This window comes from Eubalaena glacialis, chromosome 2, assembly GCF_028564815.1.
Source record: "Eubalaena glacialis isolate mEubGla1 chromosome 2, mEubGla1.1.hap2.+ XY, whole genome shotgun sequence".
Lineage (NCBI taxonomy): Eukaryota > Metazoa > Chordata > Mammalia > Artiodactyla > Balaenidae > Eubalaena > Eubalaena glacialis.
This window is the reverse complement of record NC_083717.1, coordinates 186,201,523-186,223,712: the sequence shown is the minus strand read 5'-3', so window position 1 is coordinate 186,223,712 and position 22,190 is coordinate 186,201,523. Positions and strand designations below refer to the sequence as shown.

At 48.8% G+C, this 22,190-nt stretch overlaps 1 protein-coding gene across 5 annotated transcripts in view; it reads left to right on the top strand.

Moving 5' to 3' along the window:
• Nucleotides 1-22,190, top strand: part of CLMN (calmin) — a 114,325-nt gene that overhangs the window by 72,670 nt on the left and 19,465 nt on the right. For all 5 annotated transcript variants that reach the window (XM_061181212.1, XM_061181211.1, XM_061181210.1 and 2 more), the window contains 6 exons: nucleotides 4,894-4,955; nucleotides 8,409-8,504; nucleotides 11,210-11,293; nucleotides 16,972-17,064; nucleotides 18,812-19,002; nucleotides 20,817-21,010. In XM_061181212.1, coding sequence (XP_061037195.1) covers nucleotides 4,894-4,955; nucleotides 8,409-8,504; nucleotides 11,210-11,293; nucleotides 16,972-17,064; nucleotides 18,812-19,002; nucleotides 20,817-21,010 — 720 coding nt within the window. The remainder of the gene's footprint in view (nucleotides 1-4,893; nucleotides 4,956-8,408; nucleotides 8,505-11,209; nucleotides 11,294-16,971; nucleotides 17,065-18,811; nucleotides 19,003-20,816; nucleotides 21,011-22,190) is intronic.

Below are 22,190 nucleotides of genomic sequence, written 5' to 3'. Positions count from 1 at the left end.
GGTGATCACGTTGCAGTTGTGTACATGAGCACCCACGTGCATTAACTCTGAGCCTGTGTGTGTGTGTGTGTGTGTGTGTGTGTGTGTGTAGTTCTAGGAGGATGGTCATTAAAATGGCAATACTGGTGATCTCTGGGTGTAATGATTTCAGGAGATTTGAGATATATTTCTCTATGCTTTTCTTTCTTCCTTTCTTCCTTCCTTCCTTTCTTTCTTCCCCCCCCCCCACGCCCCCCGGGCAGCTTGCGGGATCTTAGTTTCCCAGCCAGTGATCAAACCTGGGTCTACAGCAGTGAAAGTGCCAAGTCCTAACCACTGGACTGCCAGGGAATTCCCTCTCTATGCTTTTCTATATTTTAATTTTTTATGATGAGCATATTATTTTCATCAACAGATAAAGCCATCAAGGCTTTCCCAGGGGCGGGGAAGAGCAGACTGTTATAGAGGAAATATGATATAGGAAGTAGGTTTGAGGGCAATGTGGACCTACGGAAAGACAGCCACAAAGGTAAATGAGTCTATTTTAACTCCCAGAGCTAGTATTCCTTTTTCTGTGGCTTCCAACCCCCTGAGCCTGCCATTGAGAAGGAAGGAATGTCACACCTCCTGTTTTCAAATTGCCTGTTCCAGGCAAAGCCGGCGCCGAAGTCATGCCTTGGAATTTGGGATGGTGGAGTTGAGCCAGAAGGCTGGGCCCCCCCTTCTGTGCGAGTCCTTGGAGTCCCGGGCCTGGCAGCCCCTCCTCCTCCACCCCCCCTGGTGCTCGAGCACCCCGGCCGGCCAGGCAGAGCTGGGATGGCGATTTTACAGCGCTGTTATTATTCCGTGTTGCCCAGTAAACCCACACCAGGCCCCACAAACACTCTGCAAGAAGGCCAGACCCTTCCTGAGAAATGGTTTCCTACACCTTTACAACGTGATAGGTGCCATGGACAAAAGGGGCCGTTGGGTTTATGGAAACTATATAAAGTTTATAGTCTTGGCAGGGCCAGAAGTAGAAAAGGCCTGCGGGATGGGGGTGGGTGTTTGGAAATGCAGAAGGCCCGGAAAGGGCGGCCAGCCGACCTTTGTGTGGAGACACCAGATAAAATACCCCAAGGGCATGCGGTGTGCCGTGGGGCTGGGGGAAAGGTGGCCCTTCTGGAACAGCTGTTGCGAATGCCTTTCTGGTGGATCCCTTTCGATCTTCACAGCATTCCTGGGAGGGAGGGACGGTTATCCCCATCCTGCAGAGGGGAGACTGAGGCAAAGGTATTTTGAAAGTTCTGACCTTGACCAAGGTCAGCTAATGGTCTAATGGTGTGTGGCTCCCAGGTGGGCCTTCTGGGGCAGGCTAAATTCTCGCATTCTCTCTCCTGTGTATTGAGCGGCATGTCCTAGTTTCAGGAACAGAAAGTATGGTCTCCATACCCTATTTCTGTTTGGGACTCATCTGCTATTTGTGACCTAGTCTCACAGTCCCCTGGTGTCTTCAGTCATCACCTTGCCCTCCTATGGCTCCACTGTGCTCTTGAAGCTGATTTGTACCCGGATTCACCCACTGGCCTTGGCTGGAATGGAAGTGAAGCCACCCAGAGGTTGGCTGTGGATCAGGGCAGGGCTAAAATGCTGTCTTTGCCTTTCAGGATCCCTCCGTGTCCCAATTCTATGGGGGGATCATCTTAGGGCCCCCAGAGGAGTCCCCTGTGGAGTCTGAAATCGAAATCACCTCCTCCCATCCCATCAGCTCTTGAAATTTCTAATTCATTTCTCCTTGTTTATGTGCCTTGCGGCATCCGTGTTTTCTCTCTTCTACTTGGCTGTGAATTCTTGGAGTGCAAGATTCCATGAATGCTTAATTCTTCATCTCTGATTTTGCCCACAGGGCTGGGCATAGTTCCTAGCAAGTAGTAATCATTGAATAAGTATCAGCTGGAAGGCTGGCTGAATGGATGAATGGATGGATGGATGGATGGATGGATGGATGGATGGATGGACTAATGAGTGGGTGGATGGATGGATGGATGGATGGACTAATGGGTGGGTGGGTGGGTGGGTGGGTGGATGGATGGATGGATGGATGGACTAATGAGTGGGTGGATGGATGGATGGATGGATGGACTAATGGGTGGGTGGATGGATGGATGGATGGACTAATGAGTGGGTGGATGGATGGATGGATGGATGGACTAATGGGTGGGTGGGTGGGTGGGTGGGTGGATGGATGGATGGATGGACTAATGAGTGGGTGGATGGATGGATGGATGGATGGACTAATGGGTGGGTGGATGGGTGAGTGGATGGACAGATAGGTGGCTCAGTGGGCAGATAGATGAGGCATATGTAGACTAACAGACACCCACTTCCTCATTTACACCCACTTCCTCATTTGCACCCTTCCGCACAGTTAAACTAACAGCCTACGCCTGGTTCTCTTAGGCTTTCACTGAATGCACTTTTGTTTCAGGAGACAGACTTTGCTCTCTCTGAAGCCATATGGAGAAACCAGCCTGAGTGTTTGAATGTGTGTGTAAATACTTTACAATCCCCATAAACTTGTTTAAAGACAGGTGGGGGTGAAGGTATAAACTGGGGCAGCCTTTTGGGAGGGCAGTCTGGAAGTAGCTATTAAATTTTCAGATGTGCCCACTACCAAGACCCAGCAGTTCCGCTTTTAGTCGTCAGGCGTAAGAACTGTAGTCACACGTTTGTGCACAGAGACTCACAGGCCAGGTTGCCTGCGCCAGGGTGCTGGCTACCGCACTGCTCCACACAGTAAAAAACCAGAAATAGCCCATGTCCATCAACAGCAGGACAGACACTAAACTATGGGAAGACCCACACTATGGAAAAAGCTGCAGAGGCAGAAAGGTCTCTCCCATCTTCTGGGAAGTTCTGGAACTCTGTAACTCATGGCCCTCAGCACATGCCCCCCTCCTGGCCTCGTTTCCATCAGCTTCTTTTCCTTTCTCCCTCCTCCTGCCTCCCACGAAACACAGTTCACTAGAATGAGCTCTTTCATCCTTATGCCTACTAGCCAGTGACCTTCCCTGACAGAAAAAGAGGAAAATGAGAGAGAAACAGTTATGTGCATAATTACTGTCTGCTGGCTCTTCAATTAAAAAGATTGAAAGGCACAATATTAAAATTTGATTTATGGACACCACTATCTACCTAATAATGAGGCTGGGAGGAAAAAAAGAACCACAGTCGCTAGAGAAAACTGTAGCCTTTTTTTCTCCACCAAGAGATAAATTGCCTCTCATTTTCTTATTGCTAAAGAAATATGAAATGGTTTTAAGCATATGTGATATGTTCTTCCAATATGTTGAAATCCAGAACTTAGTAATTTAGCAGTCCTCTGGCTCCGACATTTCCAGGAAGCTTCCTGAGAGGCGTAGCATCTTGAGCTACAGGGGCTGCTACCATGGTCCCCGGGGCGCCCAGACCCAGGCACTGGCACCACCGCCTATCACGGAAACTCCCTCCGGGTCCCCGGGCGCCAAGCCAGCTGATGCCACAGAGCCCAGGAGCGAATGGGAAAAGCATAGACTCTAGTTCCAAGTCCTAATTTTGTGGCTTGTTAGCTCTTTGATCCTCAGTTTCCTCATCTGTAACATAGGAACAATACCCTTACTAATTGCGTGACCCTGGGCAAGTGCCCCAGTTTTCCCATCTTGAAGGTCCCTCCCTGCGAGGGTTGTAAGAAGGATTAAATCAGTGAATGCATGTAAAGTGCTTAGATGGGTACCTGCCGCATAGCTGGTGTTCGGTAAATATTTTTTAAATCATTATCATTACTACTGCAGATGCCTTTGTCGTAATTTTTGGAAGAGATGGAATTCAAACCCAAGCCTTCCATTTCCAGGGTGCTGGCTGATGAGGGGCAGTCAGACAGATGCTCAGCTCTGTCTCTCTCCAACTGATGTCCGGGGCAAGTCAGGGTACCTCTCTGAGCCCCATTTTGTTCATCTATAGAATACTAGTTTCTACTTCTCAGGTGGTATTGTCAGGATTAAAGATGATTGGAAACAAAGTGTCCAGGACACAATTAGTGCTGGGTAGATAGATGGCAATAACTCTTGAAAAGGAAAGACCTTTCCTCCTAAGAAACCTGTTTGGGAAAGTCTGTCCTGTGGGAGAAGGGGTCTGTGTCTGGTTGGCGTCCTCCCTGCTCACCGGGGCTCTGCAGAGCTCTCCCCTCCTGAGGGGCACAAAGTATTCCCTGGCTCTAAAAATAATTGCTACAAAGAAGAAAAAAAATGAGCAGCTATTGTGCCAGGAACCCTGTTGAGCTTGACCTGCAGGATCGCAGGTCAGTCTTACGGCAGCCTGGAAGCGGGCTGTCACCCATGTACCTTCATGGGCAAGATCAGATATGGGGATAGGCGACTGGCCCAAGGACATAAAGCTGGGAGGTGACCAGGCTAAAAGTCCAAGCCAGGACTGTCAAGTTCTTTCCACCACACATTCCCGAGCCCCCTCCCAATTCCTAATCACTGACCTCCCCTCCTTTCCTCCATCCCAGCGCCTCTGACCCGTCACTACCGCCAGGCAGGTGTGTGGCACCATCGCCTCGTGCTTTAAATTTGTATCTTCCCACCAGTGCTCCTTATGCTGGAGAGTCAAATGCCCAAATGCTCATGTTAGCTTGTGCATAAGATTTTGTTCTGTGTGTCTGAATTCGTGGGTCTTTAATCTATTTAAGATGCTCAGGGTTGGGCTGGAGAAAATGGATTCTAGGTGCTCCCCAGCCCCTTGCCAGCCTCCTTCTGGGAAGGTCTCCATCCCTATATGGGACCTCCGGGGCTCCCCAGCCTACAGAGATTCCGTAGACTCTCCCCTTGGGAAGAGGAGGGTGGGATTTTGCATGTATTTCTTTGCACCCAGCTAATGGCACTTCTTTGTTTTCAGTTGAGAGGGAGAATGTGCAGAAGCGGACTTTTACTCGATGGATAAATCTCCATCTGGAGAAGGTAAGCAGGGCGCTCGGCTTGTCGTTAAGTGATGGATTCCTCCATAACTGAGTGCACAGTTCAGTAGAGCGGTGGTGAGGGTACTCTGTGTTTTTGTTGTGTTGTTGTTTTTCATTCATTCATTTAAACATCTGTTGAGTGCATTCTCATTGCCAAGCGTCAAGCTCAGTGCTGGGAACATGAAGGTAAGTAAGACATGGGGTTCTGGCCTCCTGAGGTTATCAGTCTAGCTGGGGAAGGAGAGGGTCCATCTTTAAATAGGAATCGCTGAGCACAAGTCAGGAAACATTCACTGTTGAACAACCCAAACATGGGGCTGGGGGGATCTCGACCTCTAGTCTGGGGTGGTCGGGGAGGCTCTCGTGAAGACCCATTTATAGGTATTCGGGTGGATTCAAGCAAAAACTCCTCTCACTTTTTAACCAAGCCAGATTCCCTGGTTCATCACGTAATGCTGCTACTGGTCAACAGTATTATCTGCTTGTTTGAGTGCATCGAGCACACATCTCCTTTAATCCTCAAGACAACCCTCCTTACCCCGCACCCCATCCTGTTACGAATGAGGAAACAGAAGCCTGGAGATATTGAATCGCTTCTCTGCAATCCCACGACCGAGAAGAAAGCTCTTCCTGTGGCTTCTCCTGCATATTCCACTTCGTGACCCCTCTTCTCCACTTTTTCTTTTTTTGCTAACATACTCTGGCCAAGCAACATCGAACCGCATTTTGTCTGCCGGCTTCTCAGGCACACAAACCCTAAAAACAAAAGCAGCTGAACCGGACACAAGGATGAACAGCAGAGAAGGGGCGGGATGTGAAATGGATAAATAAACAGCTCGGAGGAGGAGAAATCCAAACCCTCCTCACCACTAGGTTAGCCCCCCGACAGAGAACATTCTAAATTGCCCGGGGCTGGGGGAGGAGAGACGATTTTTCTTAGTATAAGAAAGCTGGTTTATCAGGATTCATTTTACTCACTTCACGTCTTCTTAAATTCCACTATCTGGTTCTCCAAATAGACCCAGCCAGTAGTCTCATGTCTCTCAAAGCTGGTGGTATTCAAGTATCCTACTTCCGTGAGTTTAGTACCTATATTTTCTTCTCTCCTCTCCTCTTAAAAGGCACAAGAGTAACGTTAACTGCCCTTAGAGTTAACCCCAAAGAAAGGTTCTTGGAGGAAATCACTGAAATGATTAGAAAGCAGAGAAAATAAATGTGGTTTTTTAGGAAGTGGAGCTCTTGACCGAAATTTTAATTCACGTAGCGTAAACTTTAGGCCTCTAATATTTCCCGAGCAGACGCTTGACCACCCACACTTCTGTTCCCCACCTGTAGAACGGGTTACGCTTGACCAAGGAGGCTTCTGAACTCTTCAGGGCAAAGTCTCTCTATATCATGGATGAAGCATTATAAATCACTTGCCAGTTGTTTTGACTATTGGTGCATTTTCGGCAGTGCTCACACAGTGAAGTGTTATTTTTGGAAAAAAAGGAAAACCGTTCCCCAAATCTGAGTTCACTGAACTCCTAAATTAATGCCTGATGTGTATCAGGGTAGCTGGAAATTCCTCCCGGCGGACGGAGTTTAGCCATAGTGTATTTCTTTCTTTCTTTCTTTTAATTAAAAAATAAATACAGAAAAGTACAGAAGGTAATAGAGCAAATACCCTCACACTCACTCACCCCACCCCCCCCAAACGAACCTCTGTTAGCATTGATCGTATCCAGAATTTTCTCCGTTGCCATGCTTCTGCTTCCTTTTTCGGGGCAGGTGGGTAGCACCCACTCTACAGATAAATCAGATAGCACCTAAAGCTGATTCGTAATAAACAGGGCAAAATTCACAGCCATGTTTCCAACCTTGAGACTTTCAAGAACAACTTTTCATGTAAAGGAAACCCAGGAACTCCTTGGGGAAGTGGGCTTAACTGCAATTTGAAGGCTGTCAGAAATATTTACGGGGTCTCTGGCTTCTGGAAAAATTCCTTAATTTACCCAAGGAGTTAGATCATGAAGAAACCCCTGGCGGTGCTGTTTACTCGGCCATACCAATCTCATGAAGCCCATGGAACGTCTGGGGCCCCGAGGAGTGTTTTCACTGGAGTGGGTTCAATTTCTCCTCCTGCCATCTTGCAGATGGATGCCGGCCAAGGCCCCGCTCGCTGCTGCTGGGCTGAGGCTCTTACAGACACTGTCAATGGAAATTATTCTCCAGGTTCAGCTCAAAAGCAAGGTTCGGCCACGGTCGGGGCTGCTAACTGGAAATTTTGTGAGTTCATCTATCAGGGGCTGTTTTGTTCAGGTCTTGCGTTTCTGCCCCACGTTAACAGGAATAACATTTCCATAAGAGTCTTGGTAACCTGATACCGTCATGCTCCGTGTGGAATGTTCCTGCAGAGCAGCGGGGAGTTTGCAAAGAAAATAATTTGCCTTTGGGTTCAAAGTTGCTGTTGCCCTTGAAGCAAAGCCCTTTTCTGTGCACCTGTGGGTGGAATTGCCCGGTATTTTGACTAACTGGGAGTCAGGGGGCTCGTATAAGAGGTAAGGAAATGCCACCTTCCCGAATAAAAAAAGAAAACATGGGCCCTCCGAGGCTTTCACGGGGAGGAGGCCTTCCCGGAGAGGAGGGCTTCCCGGAGGAAAGGGTGCCTGGGCCACAGCTCCAAGATTTCCCTGGCTCTCTGACTGGTGACAGCCGCCATTCCTGTCCCCCAATTAATCCGGTCTCTTGTGGGAACACCCCCCTTCATTGTCCCCAAGAGCAGTAAGTGTTCTAATGCTTCCAAATGCCCCAATACCAGAAAGTAAATAGAATTTATGCCGGGGGGTTAATTAAAAATGCAGGTTCCTGGACCCTGTCCCCCAAGATTCAATAAATCCTAACCATCCTGCATTAAAGGAGATTTTATCAAGCTTGTTTTACTCAACAGAAATCTTTCTTTAAGCAAAGTCTTCCTGGAACCCTAAGTAAAGGCCAGTAAGAGCTATCGAAGGGAGTGCCGTGAATCAGCCTCCTCTGGGACCCCCCCCCCCGCCCCCATAGGCCTCCCTGAAGTGCTCTGCTGAAGCTCTGTTCTGGGAAGCACAGTTTGGAAATCGCTGTGCTGGGACATCTGCCCAACAAGTTCCAGCCGGCCCCGCGGACCCCAGGCCACACCCAGCCAAACTCTTGGTGGACACAACACAGGTCCCTCAGACCTCCCCAGGTCAGAGAGGAAAGCAGGGGGCTTCTGACTTTCTCCACCCAGATCCTCCTCCACAGCTCCCCAGCACACCCACTGCCCACGGGCCACCTCCAGGGAGAGGGGATCGCTACCTCCTTGGATGGGCCCTGCTGCCTGTAGGCACATCTGGATGTCCGGAAGTTTTTTCTCCAGTGAAACCTGCAGTTCTGAAATTGTCTTGTGGCTTACACAGATCACTAATCGGCTACTTTCTTTCCCCCTCTTCCACAGTGCAACCCGCCTCTAGAAGTTAAAGATTTATTCGTTGATATACAAGATGGCAAAATCCTAATGGCTTTGTTAGAAGTCCTGTCTGGGCGAAATCTGGTACGTATGCTCCAGAAGGGTTAGGAAGAAGTTAAAATGCAAAGGAAAACATTGCCAAAGGGTTCTTTTCCGTACAGATCTATGAGTATGTACATATACCTGGCCATCCATAAATCCTATGACGGGAAACCTGGGAGGGTGACATTCCTTTCTCGGTGACTAAGACTGATATAATCATGTGTAACTAAGCAAATATACTTTTGCAAGTAAATAAATAAATGCCCCATGTTTTCTGTGAGTCCAAAGCTAAGGATCATGACTGAATCATGACAGTTTAGCTGGCCAGCCATGAAATTACCTAGAATGAGAGCTAAGAGTCAGGAAGATGGAGAAGAAAGGCATCTTATCAGCCAAAATCTATAATCCACCCCGAGGCTAAAACTAGATACACAGAATTCTAGAACCTTCTTGTGAGTATGACCAAAATTGAATTGAACCAACTTATCTTGGGGTTCCTTCCACTTTGGATCTTCACCAGCTCCATGTTGCCTGTATCTGCTGTATATAGGTCGGTCCTCTCTCCACAATTCACAGAGCAGGGTTTAACAGCTTCTACACTGTTGGCATTTCGGCTGGGGTAGTTCTTTGTCATGGGGGCACTGACCTGGGCATTGCAGGATGTGTAACAGCAAGCATCCTCGGGTCTCTATCCACTGGATGCCAGTAGTACCCCCAGGTGTGACAACCAAAAATGTCCCCAGGCACTGCCCCAGGTTCCTTGAGGGGTCACAATGATCTGGTCAGAATACCAGTGGTGTCAATTTTGAGAAACCGGCTCTAGAGTCCAGTGTTTGATTTGGCTCAAGTGACCCAGCGTGGCTGATACAAAAGTGCCGCGATGGGGTATAGCTCAGCCTGTGTGGACCTCTCTGGATTCGTTCTTTTTTTTTTTTTTTTAAATAAATTTATTTATTTTAGTTTTGGCTGCGTTGGGTCTTCGTTGCTGCGTGGTGCATGGGCTTCTCGTTGCGATGGCTTCTCTTGTTGCAGAGCATGGGCTCAGTTGCTCCGCGACATGTGGCATCTTCCCGGACCAGGACCTGAACCGTGTCCCCCTGCATTAGCAGGCAGATTCTTAACCACTGCGCCACCAGGGAAGCCCATCTGGATTTGTTCTTAACTGTAGCTTTAAAGTCAAGAGCCCCTACTTCTGTTCTCAGATCTAATGTGGCTGGAGTCCTATCACACCCCTTCCTTGCCTTTGCTTTCCCAATAGCCTCCCCACTCCGCCACAAGGGGGCTGTGCAAAGTGATCTTATGAATTCTAATGAAGGGCAAAGCCACTGCAGTAAAAGGAGTACAGTAAGTCCCCTACATATGAATGAGTTCCGTTCCGAGAGCGTGTGTGTAAGTCCAATTTGTTCATAAGTCCCACAAAGTTAGCCTAGGTACCCATCTAACACAATCGGCTATATACCACTGCTTTTAGGCTTGCTTCTGGACATCCTGGGCTTGAAATAAGGATACTGTACTACTGTACTCTATACAGTACTGTACAGTAAACTACACAAAAGCACAACCACTTGTAGAGGATGCACGCACGTGGCAATGTAAGCCAGACACGTGAACTAACTTACGTGATCGGACATGCAAACGCACATTCGCATCTTTGAAAGTTCATAACTTGAAGGTTTGTATGCAGGGGACTTACTGTATTTGGTTTCTTTGCACATCTCACAATGGGCTGGCAGCATAGTCTCTAATAGGCTTCCTGAAAAAGCGCGTTCTAGCCCCTCATTCTGTGTTCCCAGCAGCCCAGGCTCCCACTTTGTTGCCAGGGCACTGGTCAGGAGCTACCATGTCCTTGCGGGGCCTCTGTTGGGAGTCTTTGATCCTGGAGCCCAGCCAAGAACATCCAAGACCACACCCATTAGCTTGCCTGGCAGTTCACACCATGTGGAAGTGATACCCACTGGCTTGCCTTATAGTGTAAAGCACCCACCTGGAGGAGCAGGGATGAACCTCAGTTTCAGGATGAGTTTCCTCTGCTGGTGCTCCTAGTGGGTACGACTAGCATTATCAGAGTTTTTGCTTCTGCAAACACCTCTCTCTCTCTCTCTCTCTCTGTCTGTCTCTGTCTCTCTGTGTTTCTCTGTGTCTCTCTGTGTCTGTCTCTTTCTCTGTCTCTCTGTTCTCTGTCTGTCTGTGTTTCTCTCTCTGTCTCTGTCTGTCTGTCTCTCTCTCTGACCTGGGATAAATGTCCACAAAGCTCTTGGCCAGAAAACAGAAACATCTGTGGCCGCCAGGGAGGGCTTACCGGATGATTTAGCAGCTGTGGGTGACACTCCGGGCTGACGCTTTCTGCCCTGACAAAAAGCATCAGTGCAGTGAGAAGAACATGTCACCGACAGTCTCTGGAGGAGGGAGGAGTATCAAAAGCCAGGAGCTGGGTCAGAGAGAAAAATTTGATAAATCTGTCCCTTGTTTAACCCCTGGATTCCCCTCCTTCACCAACTCGAGTGAGTTTGGTCCCAGGAACCATAAATAAGGTGACCGTCGGGGGCCCCTGAGGCTACGGTTGTGTGTCCTGGGGCCCCGTGCCCGGGTTTGGATGTGGTCCATGTGGGCTGTGCTATGAGCCCCAACCTTCTCTTGAGACTAATGTGAAAAAGGTAAAGAAAAAGACAAGCACATCCAACGGCACCACTGGGGACTGAGTGCCTGTCTTGGCTTAACTGCTTGTTTTGTTCTGGTTTGTGTTACAGCTGCACGAGTACAAATCCTCATCCCATCGTATTTTTCGGTTGAACAACATAGCGAAAGCACTTAAGTTTTTGGAAGATAGCAATGTAAGTATTTGAAACACATCTTGTTAACACAGACTTCCCTGTGACAAAAAGGACATAATTTGAAGTTTAATGCTCGTCACAAGAGATGCGGGCAAAGGGGACCCTGCTGAGATTGTCGAATGAAACTAAGTTGAAATGTAACAGAACTCACGCAGCTAATCCATCAGCCAGAGATACAGTCCCTGGCTCCCTGCCCGCCCCTCCATCTCCATCAGGCTCTCAGATGTTCAGAATTTAGTTGACATTTCTTTTTCATTTTGGGGGATAAGAGCATGCCAGGGTGTAAAACTTTTTCTTAGAACTCAGAATATGGGAGAAGCAAGGAGGAAAAGGGGGTTAAATGAGCCGGGGGAAAATTACATAATTCTGTCCCCTTTGATATAACTTTCTAGACTTAAATTAGCCTTTTCTGTGTTTTGAACTCTGCTTCATGTCCTTCAAAACTGGGAAGGAATGGCCCTAGAGGGATGAAATTTCCAAAGTTCCCCTTTCATTAAGTTTCACCAATTAACGACCACGTGGGTCCCTGCATTGGGAGGGGGAGGGGCCGTACAGTGGTGCTGGCACTTAGCAGCCCTGGGTTTCATCCCAGCCCTGACTCCCCAGTCTTCCAAGTCATTCTGTGACTCCTTGGCATCCTTTCAACACATTCCTTTTCTGCTTAAATCAGCCCAGATCAGATCCTGTTGTTTACCGTCAGGAACCCCAAACAAATTGCACTTTGTGATGATCTACTGTACATGCCAATGTGTCGGGCAAGCTGAGGGGTTTTTACTGCACTGCCCCCCTGCCCCCAGCACAGCCCCTGGAAGGAACTCTCAGTGTCACTCATTCAGATTCTAAGGCCTGGGCTGATAAGTCTGGATCCCCACCCATATCCTGGCTGCCAAGGGCAGAGTAAAGCACCTTTGGCTTTTGAAGAGGGAGGTGTACTCTGTCTCCCATACTGTGGGGAAAGCCCCAGACCTAGGAGGGAGTTCAGGTGGTGACGGCCAAAAAGCACAGCTCTGGTCATATCAGCATCATTCATAATAGCCAAAAGGCGGGAACAACCCAGATGCCCATCCATGGACAAAGGGATGAACAAAATGTGGTCTATCCATGCAATGGAATATTATTCTGCCATGAAAAAGAATGAAGTGCTGATACAAGCTACAGTGTGGACGAACCTTGAAAACATTATTAAAGATGCCGGACAAAAAGGACCACTTCTTCTATGAATCAATTCCTATGAAACGGCCAGCAGGGAAATCTCTCAAGTCAGAAAAGAGATGGGTGGTTGCTCAGGGTTGAGATGGGTTGGGGGATTAGACAAGTGACAGTTAAAGGGTATAGGATTTCTTTTTGAGGTGATGAAAATGCTCTAAAATTACGGTGATGCCAAAAAACCATGGAATTGTATATTTTAAATGGGTGAATTGGATGGGATGTGAATTGTATCTCTCAATAAAGCTGCTTTTAAAAAAGCACATCCCGTTTCGTGAAAACGCTGGCCTCTCTGCAGAGTCAGTTTCGCCATCCGCCTCGGTGCTGACGGCACGTTCAGGGCACCGCTGCCACGGCTTCCACTCCTGGAAAATGATGTAGACTCCTTGAGCCTCCATTTCCACATCTTGTTACATAGAGGTGATAAGAGCCAAACCTACTTCAGAGAGTTGTTGGGGATGGAATGTGCCCGTCCAGGTGGGGTTTAGCCAAGTGCGGGCACAGGGCACAGGGCGTGGGCTGCGTTCGTTAGCTGTGGCTCTTGCTACCTCCCCCCAGCTCCATCGCTCCACCGTCTGCTCCTGGAAGGGAGCGTTAGGCGTGGCCCTTCTGGGCAGTGTCCACCCCTGAATTCCAAAGCGCGTTGTTTTTACGATAACGTGGGGCCTTGGGACCACTGCCTGGGATACTCACTGTTCTTCCTTCCAGCTTGTGAACCCCTAAGTAATTTCCTGCTCTGCCAGCTGCCACGTGTTGATGGGTCTGTACTGTAGGCAGAACTCTCCCCCTGCATTTACAAAGTGTCTTCTGTGGGCCCCGGGCTGTGCTCAGCCTTGGGTACATAAAGCTGCATTAGGAGCACATCTCCGCTTCAAGGAGCTTAGAGTCTCGAAGAAGAGGCCTCAGCGGACAGCAGGCTGCTCATCACTGCTAGGGGCCCAGGGAGGAGCAGTGATCCTGCAGAAGCGAAACAATGAAGGGCCCGGGAGCCTGCTGGGGGGCGTTGCAGGTAGGACTAGCCCATGCTCAGCGGTGGCAGGCCTGGCCTTCTATAATCCGCCCCTAAATGTTTCCCCAACTGAAGTAGCTGCCTTATGGTACAAAAGAACATTAGAGGTACAAAAGGACATTAAAGCTCCCTTCTTCTTTATTTTTTATTTAAAAATCTGGAAATATGCCAAATGTGGTTGTGTTATGTCTGCTCTTTGCCCCATTGGCTCCCGTGGCCGGCAGGTGAGACAGGGGAATGGCCCCGTGGGGAGGGGAGCACCGGTGAGTGAGGCAGGTGGAAACAGGCATTTTGGTTGCGGTCTCTATCCCATTGCCAGAATCCACAGAGCGCTCCTGCGCCCTTGTTGGCCCCTTTCTGTCCCACTGTCCCAGCTCGAGGGAGGACGGGCCACAGTGGCTCTCCTGAGCCAAAAAAGTGCCCAGAACTGGGTGATCAATGCCAAGCGGGTGCTGGAGGGGCAGCAGTCAGGTCCCATTTGCCCCAGGATTCAGGTGCTGTCAGTGTGGCCAGCCTCTGTCCCTCCCTCTCTCCCCCGAAACTGTGAGGCTCAGAACATAGTGTTCACTCCTGTGTCAGAGACCCGCTGCCCCACAGGACCAGCTCTGTGACCTCCGGCAGGTCGTTCAACCTCTCTGAGCCTCAGCTTCCTCATCTATGCAATGGGTATAGTATGAGCATTAACTAAACTAACCCATGAAAACCACTGGGCAGAAGTCAGCACTCCCCGGGGAGGGCATTACCATGATGACCATTATCACTGCCCCACGATGGATGTGCCAGCCAGAGGGGGAGAAGGAATATTCCCAGAAACCAGTTGGTCCATTTATTCTCAGTGTGGCGAAAACCACCAAGTTAGTGTGAAGAGGTGGAGGAGGGCATTGTCCCCGAAGCTTCTGACTGATGTCTGGCTGCTACATCGTCTGTTTGTGCCAGGGAGAACCAAGCAGTGGCTGGGCACCCGAGGCAAGGTCTTCGGGAATATCCACAACCCCCGCCTTCCCTCAGCCAGGCTCCCCAGTCCCTGTGGCCAGCAGAGCTCTTTATTATCCAAAGGTGGCGGCTGCTCCCCACCCCCCCTCCCCCGCTTCCCTCCCTGTCCCAAGAGGGTGCACCATCCTATTCCCCACATCCCTACAAGGCAGCTCTGTGATTTCTCACTTTGGGACACTTTCCATGAACCTCAGCTCAGAGGCCATGCTGGGCTTCCTCCAGGGGGTAGCGAAGGCCAGGATTGTCACCTTGACTAAGTGCTTTGATGTGACTCCCCCGCGCTGGGATGTAATCAGTGAGCCACAAAAACGGAGGGAGCTGCCAGAGCAGAGGTCCAGGGTACACGATCAGCCACAGACCGCAGGTGATTCATCCCATGGGACGTGTGGCCATGATGAATATGGACGGACTATTGGGCCTGAATTTGATTGGCTTTGTTGTTCACAATATTGACAACTTCCTTCAGCCTCTAACCCGCCAGTGGTGAGCTTGTGCTCTCTGGATTATTCTCTGGGCATCAACCTGCAAAACACACCTGAGCCAGGGCCTCAGGATTCTCACCTGTGATTAGGAAAGCCCAGGCCCGACTGATGGGTGTGGTCAGAAACCCCTGATAAACTGGTAGAATCAGAGACCCATCTTTTTTTAAAGCCCCAAAGGAAGGAGAGAAAGAAGTATTTGTGTGAGACGCTCTCTTCGTGTTTTCTTTCCCGAGTCTCCTGAGCAGAATTTTATGAATCAAATTTGGATTTGAAAGTTTACCTTGGGACTTCCCTGGTGGCGCAGTGGTTAAGAATCCGCCTGCCAATGCAGGGGACACAGGTTCAAGCCCTGGTCCGGGAAGATCCCACATGCCGCGGAGCAACTAAGCCAGTGCGCCACAACTACTGAGCCTGCGCTCTAGAGCCCGTGAGCCACAACTACTGAGCCCATGCTTCGCAACTACTGAAGCCCGTGTGCCTAAAGCCCATGCTCCGCAACAAGAGAAAGCACCGCAATGAGAAGCCCGTGTGCGGCAACTAGAGAAAGCCTGCGTGCAGCAACGAAGACCCAACACAGCCAAAAAAAGAAAAGAACACGTTTACCTTGACTTACTTGATTTCTCCTCTCCTCCCCCTGAAGAATGGAGTTTACATTTGCAAAGGGTGGTAAAGAATGAAGAGGCGGAAAATGTGACACAGGCGGAGGTGGCCTGCAGTCTTCAATATTTACTCTCTGGCTCTTTACAGAAGTTTGCAGACCCCTGCTCTACATACTCAGGTTTTGTTTGCGGCGTAAAATGATGACTTAGGGCGGTGGTCCTCAAACCCAAGCGTGTAGCAGAATTCACCTGGAGCTCTGGTTAAAATGCAGATTGCGGGGCTTCCCTGGTGGCGCAGTGGTTGAGAGTCTGCCTGCCAATGCAGGGGACGCGGGTTCGAGCCCTGGTCTGGGAAGATCCCACATGCCGCGGAGCAACTCGGCCCGTGAGCCACAACTACTGAGCCTGCGCGTCTGGAGCCTGTGCTCGGCAACGAGAGGCCGCGATAGTGAGAGGCCCGCGCACCGCGATGAAGAGTGGCCCCCGCTTGCCACAACTAGAGAAAGCTCTCGCACAGAAACGAAGACCCAACACAGCCATACATACATACATACATAAAAAGAATGTAAGCAGACAAGAATAGCATTAAAAAAAAAAAAAATGCAGATTGCGACCCCTCCCAGGGTTTCTGCTGCAGTTGGTCTGGGGGAGAATTTGCGTTTCTAAGGAGTTCCCAGGTGACAATGCTGATCTGATGCCGCTGGTCCAGGGACCACACTTTGAAAACCAGTGCCGCAGGCATCCTGTGGTCAGAACAGAGTTAAATAAATAACCAATCTCTTAAGGGTTTCTCAAATATGCCCATTTGAACCAGTCAGTAGGGTATTTTGTTGCAGAAAGATGCAGAAACGCTGGGTAGCAGCCTTATCCCCACACACTATTTCTAATTAGTAATGGATAATTGTCTTAGCTGTCGTGGTCCTTGATCGCCGATGTCAGTGCTCTGTGTTTGTCCAAAGACGTGTTAAATGTGGAGGTTTGGTGGTGTTCGTGTAGTACACGGACCGACCTTGGGCATTTACCATCTGTTCTTGGAAAAGGATGACTTTCTTACTAGTTGTGTGTCCTGGGCACGTTACATTGACTGCTCTGGAATTTCTTTACCGGAAATACAGAGATAATAGAAGAATCTGTGACGTGGGGTTGTTGCGAGGATGAATCCTTGTAAGGAGCTTAGAATAGTGTCTGTGCACGCTAAGTACTATGCACGTGTTTATTAGACACACTTACATACACTTTTGCATGTTGGGGTCCCTGAGAGGTGGCCTGGGGCAGCCCCGAACGGCACAGGTGAGAAAGACAAACAGGCCCACGACGACGGCATCGGAAAATAACATGTTGCATCCTATTTGGACACTCTCGTTAAGCTTATAAATTGCTTCTCTCCAGGTAAAACTGGTTAGCATCGACGCGGCAGAAATAGCAGATGGCAACCCCTCTTTGGTTCTTGGGCTGATTTGGAACATAATCCTCTTCTTCCAGGTAAAATCATTTCTTTCCTGTAACACACGGTAATGATCTCCAGCAACACAAGAGTGGAGCTGGATGGAGGGAGACAGTGAGATTTCGTTCCTAACAGATTTCGACTTTTCTGTTTCCTGGGAAAGAACGAGAAGAACCTGGCTGCTAAAGATTTTGAATTCCTGTGATTCTAAAAGTGATGTGAGCTCTGTTCTCCTCTTGGTACTTGAAGGGTTAAATATTTACTTCGAAAAGTAATTTTGTTCTAAAGTGTCACAAGAGCTGGGGAATACTTCCAACCAAAAATTGAACTTGGTAGTTACTTTCCTAAAATGACTTGTGTTCATCAGAGACGGTTAAAGAGCCTGTACAAAGATAGCTCTAGGAAGAGGTGTGTGTGACAGGAAAGACCTTGTTTTTCCATCCTTAGCACCCTCAGCCCCTATCTGGAAATGCAGATTTTATAGAGCAAGGACGGGGTCTGTGGCTGGAGTATGAAGGGAATATTTCAAACTGTGCTCAAGTTCTTTTCCCTGAGTAGGAGGGAGTGAGCTGATGTTTTATCTTCTAAAATCCCCCTCTTTTGAAATAGAAAATCATGGCTCATTGCTTAATGGGTCTCCCAAGCGTAAAAGTGATCTGCACAGAGGCTCATGCTTACATTTCAGAGAAGAATGAGCTCAAACAAGGCTTGGAGACAATAGCCCTGAACTTAAAAAACCAAAGGCTCCCTCTGAGCCTCAGTTTCCACATCTGTGAAATGGTAGCAGTGGTCCAAATATGTGGTGAGCACCAAGAGATGCTACGTGGGAAAGCCCTTTGTCAGTTGTACAGTGTCATATACAGGCTTCAGTTATTGATGTTTGTTCTTCAACTCCCTGATAGACTGGAAACGTCCTGAAATGTGTAAAAAGTCCTTAACTCCACTCTGGATCGTCATTCATTTATTTGGTAAATGTCTAGTGAGCTTCTCCCATGGGCCAGGGTCTGAGCACACAAAGTCTTACTCTCATGACTTTCTGGTATCTCAGACAAGTGAGTCCCATGTTATAGAATTCTGTGGCACAGGCCATGATCAGCATGTGCACAGAGTGTTGTAAAAGCTCCAAGCTGGGGCAGCTATCTCAGAGGGGGCAGCGGGGAGGGGAAAACTTCCTGGATAAAGTGACACCAGAGCAGGGTTTTAAAGGATGAGGAGGAGTTCGCTAGACCAGTGCCTCTCGGACTTTATTGTGCATACCAATCACCTGGTATAGGGGTGGTATTGAAATGCAGAGTCTGATGTCGTAGGTCTGGGGCGGGGCCTGGGGTTCTGCATTTCTCACAGGCACCCCACGGTAAGAGCACATTTGGAGTAGCCAGGAGTTCCGTGTTGGAAGGGAGGGGCATCCAGGCAGCAGGACCTGGGTGAGCATAGGCGGTGGGGCTTGAAACAGCATGATGCACTCTGGGAGCGACGGCCATGAAAGGACGGGGTAGGGGTAGGTGGAGTCAGGTCAGCAAGACCTCATCTGCAGCCTCTGGCCAGAGCTAAAGAGACTCCTGGAAGAGACGGTTTTCCCTGCAAAGCATCATTGCACGCACCACAAGCCACAAGCAGCAGCCAGGCCATCATGTGTACTGCCCTGACACCTGACACACGACCCTCAGGAAGGGGTTTCTCCCGATCTGGAGAACCAGTTCTGCACAAGCTGGTCCCTCCAGCCGGGGTCCACGAGGGACCGTGCTGGGTCTGCCTCCGGGGTCTGAAACGCCGTTTTCCTTCCAGATTAAAGAACTCACCGGCAACCTCAGCAGAAATTCTCCATCTTCCAGCCTGTCACCCGGCTCGGGGGGCACAGACTCAGACTCCTGCTTCCCACCCACGCCCACCGCAGAGAGGAGTGCGGTGATATCGGTGAAAGACCAGAGGAAGGCCATCAGGACACTGTTGACATGGGTGCAGAGGAAAACAAGGAAGTAAGCCGCACGCCCTGCTCCCCAGCACCCCGTGCTGCTGCCAGGCAGGGGGAGGAGGGCTAAGAAAAGGGGCATCACCGTTTACTCAGTTATGTGCCCGGTGCTTCACATAGACTCTCAGAAAAGGGAATTCTGTCAGTTTCTGTTTCTGCACACAAAACTGTACTCGCCCAATGTTTGGTTTGCAGAAAGCTGATGATAGAATTTGAATAGAAATCCCAGGGGCCTTCAACACATTAAATCCCAATGTGGGGATGGCCCTTGGATCCTAATAACATGGACACATTTATTATTAAGCTTCTGGGTATCTTTCAGAGTCTGTACCTACTTAAAAACGAGTAACAATAAAGGCTGCAACCTATCAGAGTCAGGTGTGGCCCGTCCAAAACTGAGACAGCTGAACTGAAACCAAGTTCCTGGCCTTCTGTTTAACCCCTTCCAGACTGGGGAGACCCTGGTGAATCTCTTACCTTTCTAAGCTGCATCTGTAAGATGGTGACTTACCATTCACCCCCTTATGGGAGAGTTAGGGTTAAATGAAAGCAACTCTGTGAACGCAGCTTGCAGAGTACCAGCACTTAGTAAGCGCTCAGCAGCGGATCCTGGCTCCCCGGTGTATGGAAATAAAAGATGGCAGCAAAAAATAAAAGATGAGAGAGAAGTTGGATCTTTGGGGTTTTGATTAAGGGGTTAAGCGTGATAGAATTGATTAACGTGAGCAACCAGTAAATGGTATTTTAAAATAAATCAACCAAAAGTGAGCTCATTGCCAGGAGTTAGGGTGGCTATAACAGAGAGGAAGGGCCTTTGCGGGGAGTAGAACAGTCTGTACCACCATTGTGGCACTGGTCACAGGAATGGGTGCTTGTGACAAAATGTCATGGCACTTACACCACCCCCGTGACACTGAAGCCAATGAAATCCTAATTCGGGCTGTGGTTTTAATAGCCCCGTACCCACGTCGGTGTCCCGGTTCTGCTAACACACGCCGGTAACGTAGGATGCTGCCGTTGAAAGAAGCTGGGTGAAGGGTCTACAGGGGCCCTTTGTACTGCTGTTGCAACTTCTTATGAATCTCAAATGATTTCTAAATAACAGGATTTTTTTACAAGAGAGTTCAGGGATCACAGTTGAGAGACTGACGGGGGCGGATGTGGTCTCAAGGGATGGAGTCCAAAGGAAATTAGTGCCTGGCAGGATTATCTATCTTTGTCACTTTTAATATTATGATTTTATTTATATTAATCATGACATTAGCTATCCCTTAGTGAGTGGCTTTCATGTGCCATCTGCATTGCACATTAGATCGTCCACATGACGTGGCCGTTTTGGGGGATTCAACCTAATACTTGCCCGTGACAGCTGCCCTGTTTTATAAATGAGTTTGAGGCTTAGAAGGTATGTGACTCAAGGCCACAGCACTGGAAGCACAGAGGGGCAGCCGGAGTGTGAACTTGGGTCTTTCGGGCTCCATTTTTATTACACAACACGTCTATGTTTGCTGCATTTTGAACATCACTGATAAAAGGAACAGTGTATAAAATGACTCCTTTATATATATGTGTGTATAAAAATATATATATCTGGGAATTGGGAAACACAAGGTCCTATTATGTCTCCTCGTGTGATGTACACCTTCCTATCCTGTTTGTCTGGAAATGGAAATACCGATGGTTCAGTGCAGCTATCCCGATCCTCAGGGCCTGGGGCATCTTGGCCTCCCCAGGTCAGCAGCTCCCAGCCCCGCTCGGAGGCCAGCGAGGCATCCCCTAGTCTGCTTACTGACCTGCACTGAGGCTGCTGCTTTTCCTCAGGTATGGCGTGGCGGTGCAGGACTTTGCAGGCAGCTGGAGAAGCGGGCTGGCTTTCCTGGCAGTGATCAAGGCCATCGACCCCAGCCTGGTCGACATGAAGCTGGCGCTAGAAGACTCCATGCGGGAAAATCTAGAGAAGGCTTTCAGCATCGCTCACGACGCCCTTCACATCCCCAGGCTCCTGGAGCCAGAAGGTAGATGTGGTTCTCTCTCTTTCTCTTTCTTCGTAATAATTTTTTTTTTTCATGTATGTAACACCTGCCGTCCAATCTGGAGAATACAGAAACATCTAATGAAGTCATTTTTATGTCTCCTGTATTCCTGCCACTGAGATCATTTTCCCAGTATTTTTCCTTACATCTAATTACAATTTTTTTTCCTAATTGGGATCATTCAGTGTATGTATGGTTTTGTATCTTACTTTTTTTAAACCTAACGTTATAATTGTGACATAAGTATTTTGCATGCTGATAGGAGGTCTTCCTTACATATTTTTATTGGCTGCATAATGGTCCATTTAGTGGGTGCACCAAAATTTACTTAGCTCTTTACTACTGGTGGACATCGAGGTTGTTTCAGAATAGTCATGTTTATATATAACGCTGCAATGAACATCTTATTGGTTAAAGCTCAGTGTGCATCTCAGATTATTTCCTCCAGGACCAGGTCCCGGCAGCGGAATGACACAGCTAGAAAGTACACACCTTTATAGGGCATTTGGTTATCTCTGTCAAATCGCCTTCCATGTGGATTAGGCTAATTTAGGGCTCCCTCTGGCAGTGTGTGAGGGTCCCAACTCAACAGACTCGCTGATGGGGCGGGCAGCGAGCTGGCTGCCGGCAGGGAGGGACTAAGGCAGTTAGGGAATAACAGAATCTTGGGCACAAGGAGAGCTGGATTCTTCATTCCAGCTTCTCTGCTCATCAGCCGCTTGTGAGGCTTCACTCAAATCATTCCCCTTCTCTGGGCCTAGATTTGCTGAACTGTACAATAAAGAGAAAAAACCTCCCTGGTCTGTGGGATCCTCCGCCATCAAGCATCCCAAGATCCCATGTAAAAACCGCGTGTTCTTGTTGGTGGGAATGTAATGGTGCAGCTCTTACGGAAAACTGTATGGAGGTTCCTCAAAAAATTAAAAATAGACAATTATGTGATCCAGCAAACCCTCTACTGAATATATATCCAAAGGAAATGAAATTTAAAAACAAAACAAACAAAAAAATAACAACCTCAGGAATTCCCTGGCAGTCTAGTGGTTAAGACTCAGTGCTTTCACTGCTGTGGGCCTGAGTTTGATCCCTGGTCAGGGAACTAAGATCCCACAAGCTGCACTGCATGGCCAAAAACCCCCCAAAAACAAAAAAGCCCCCCCAA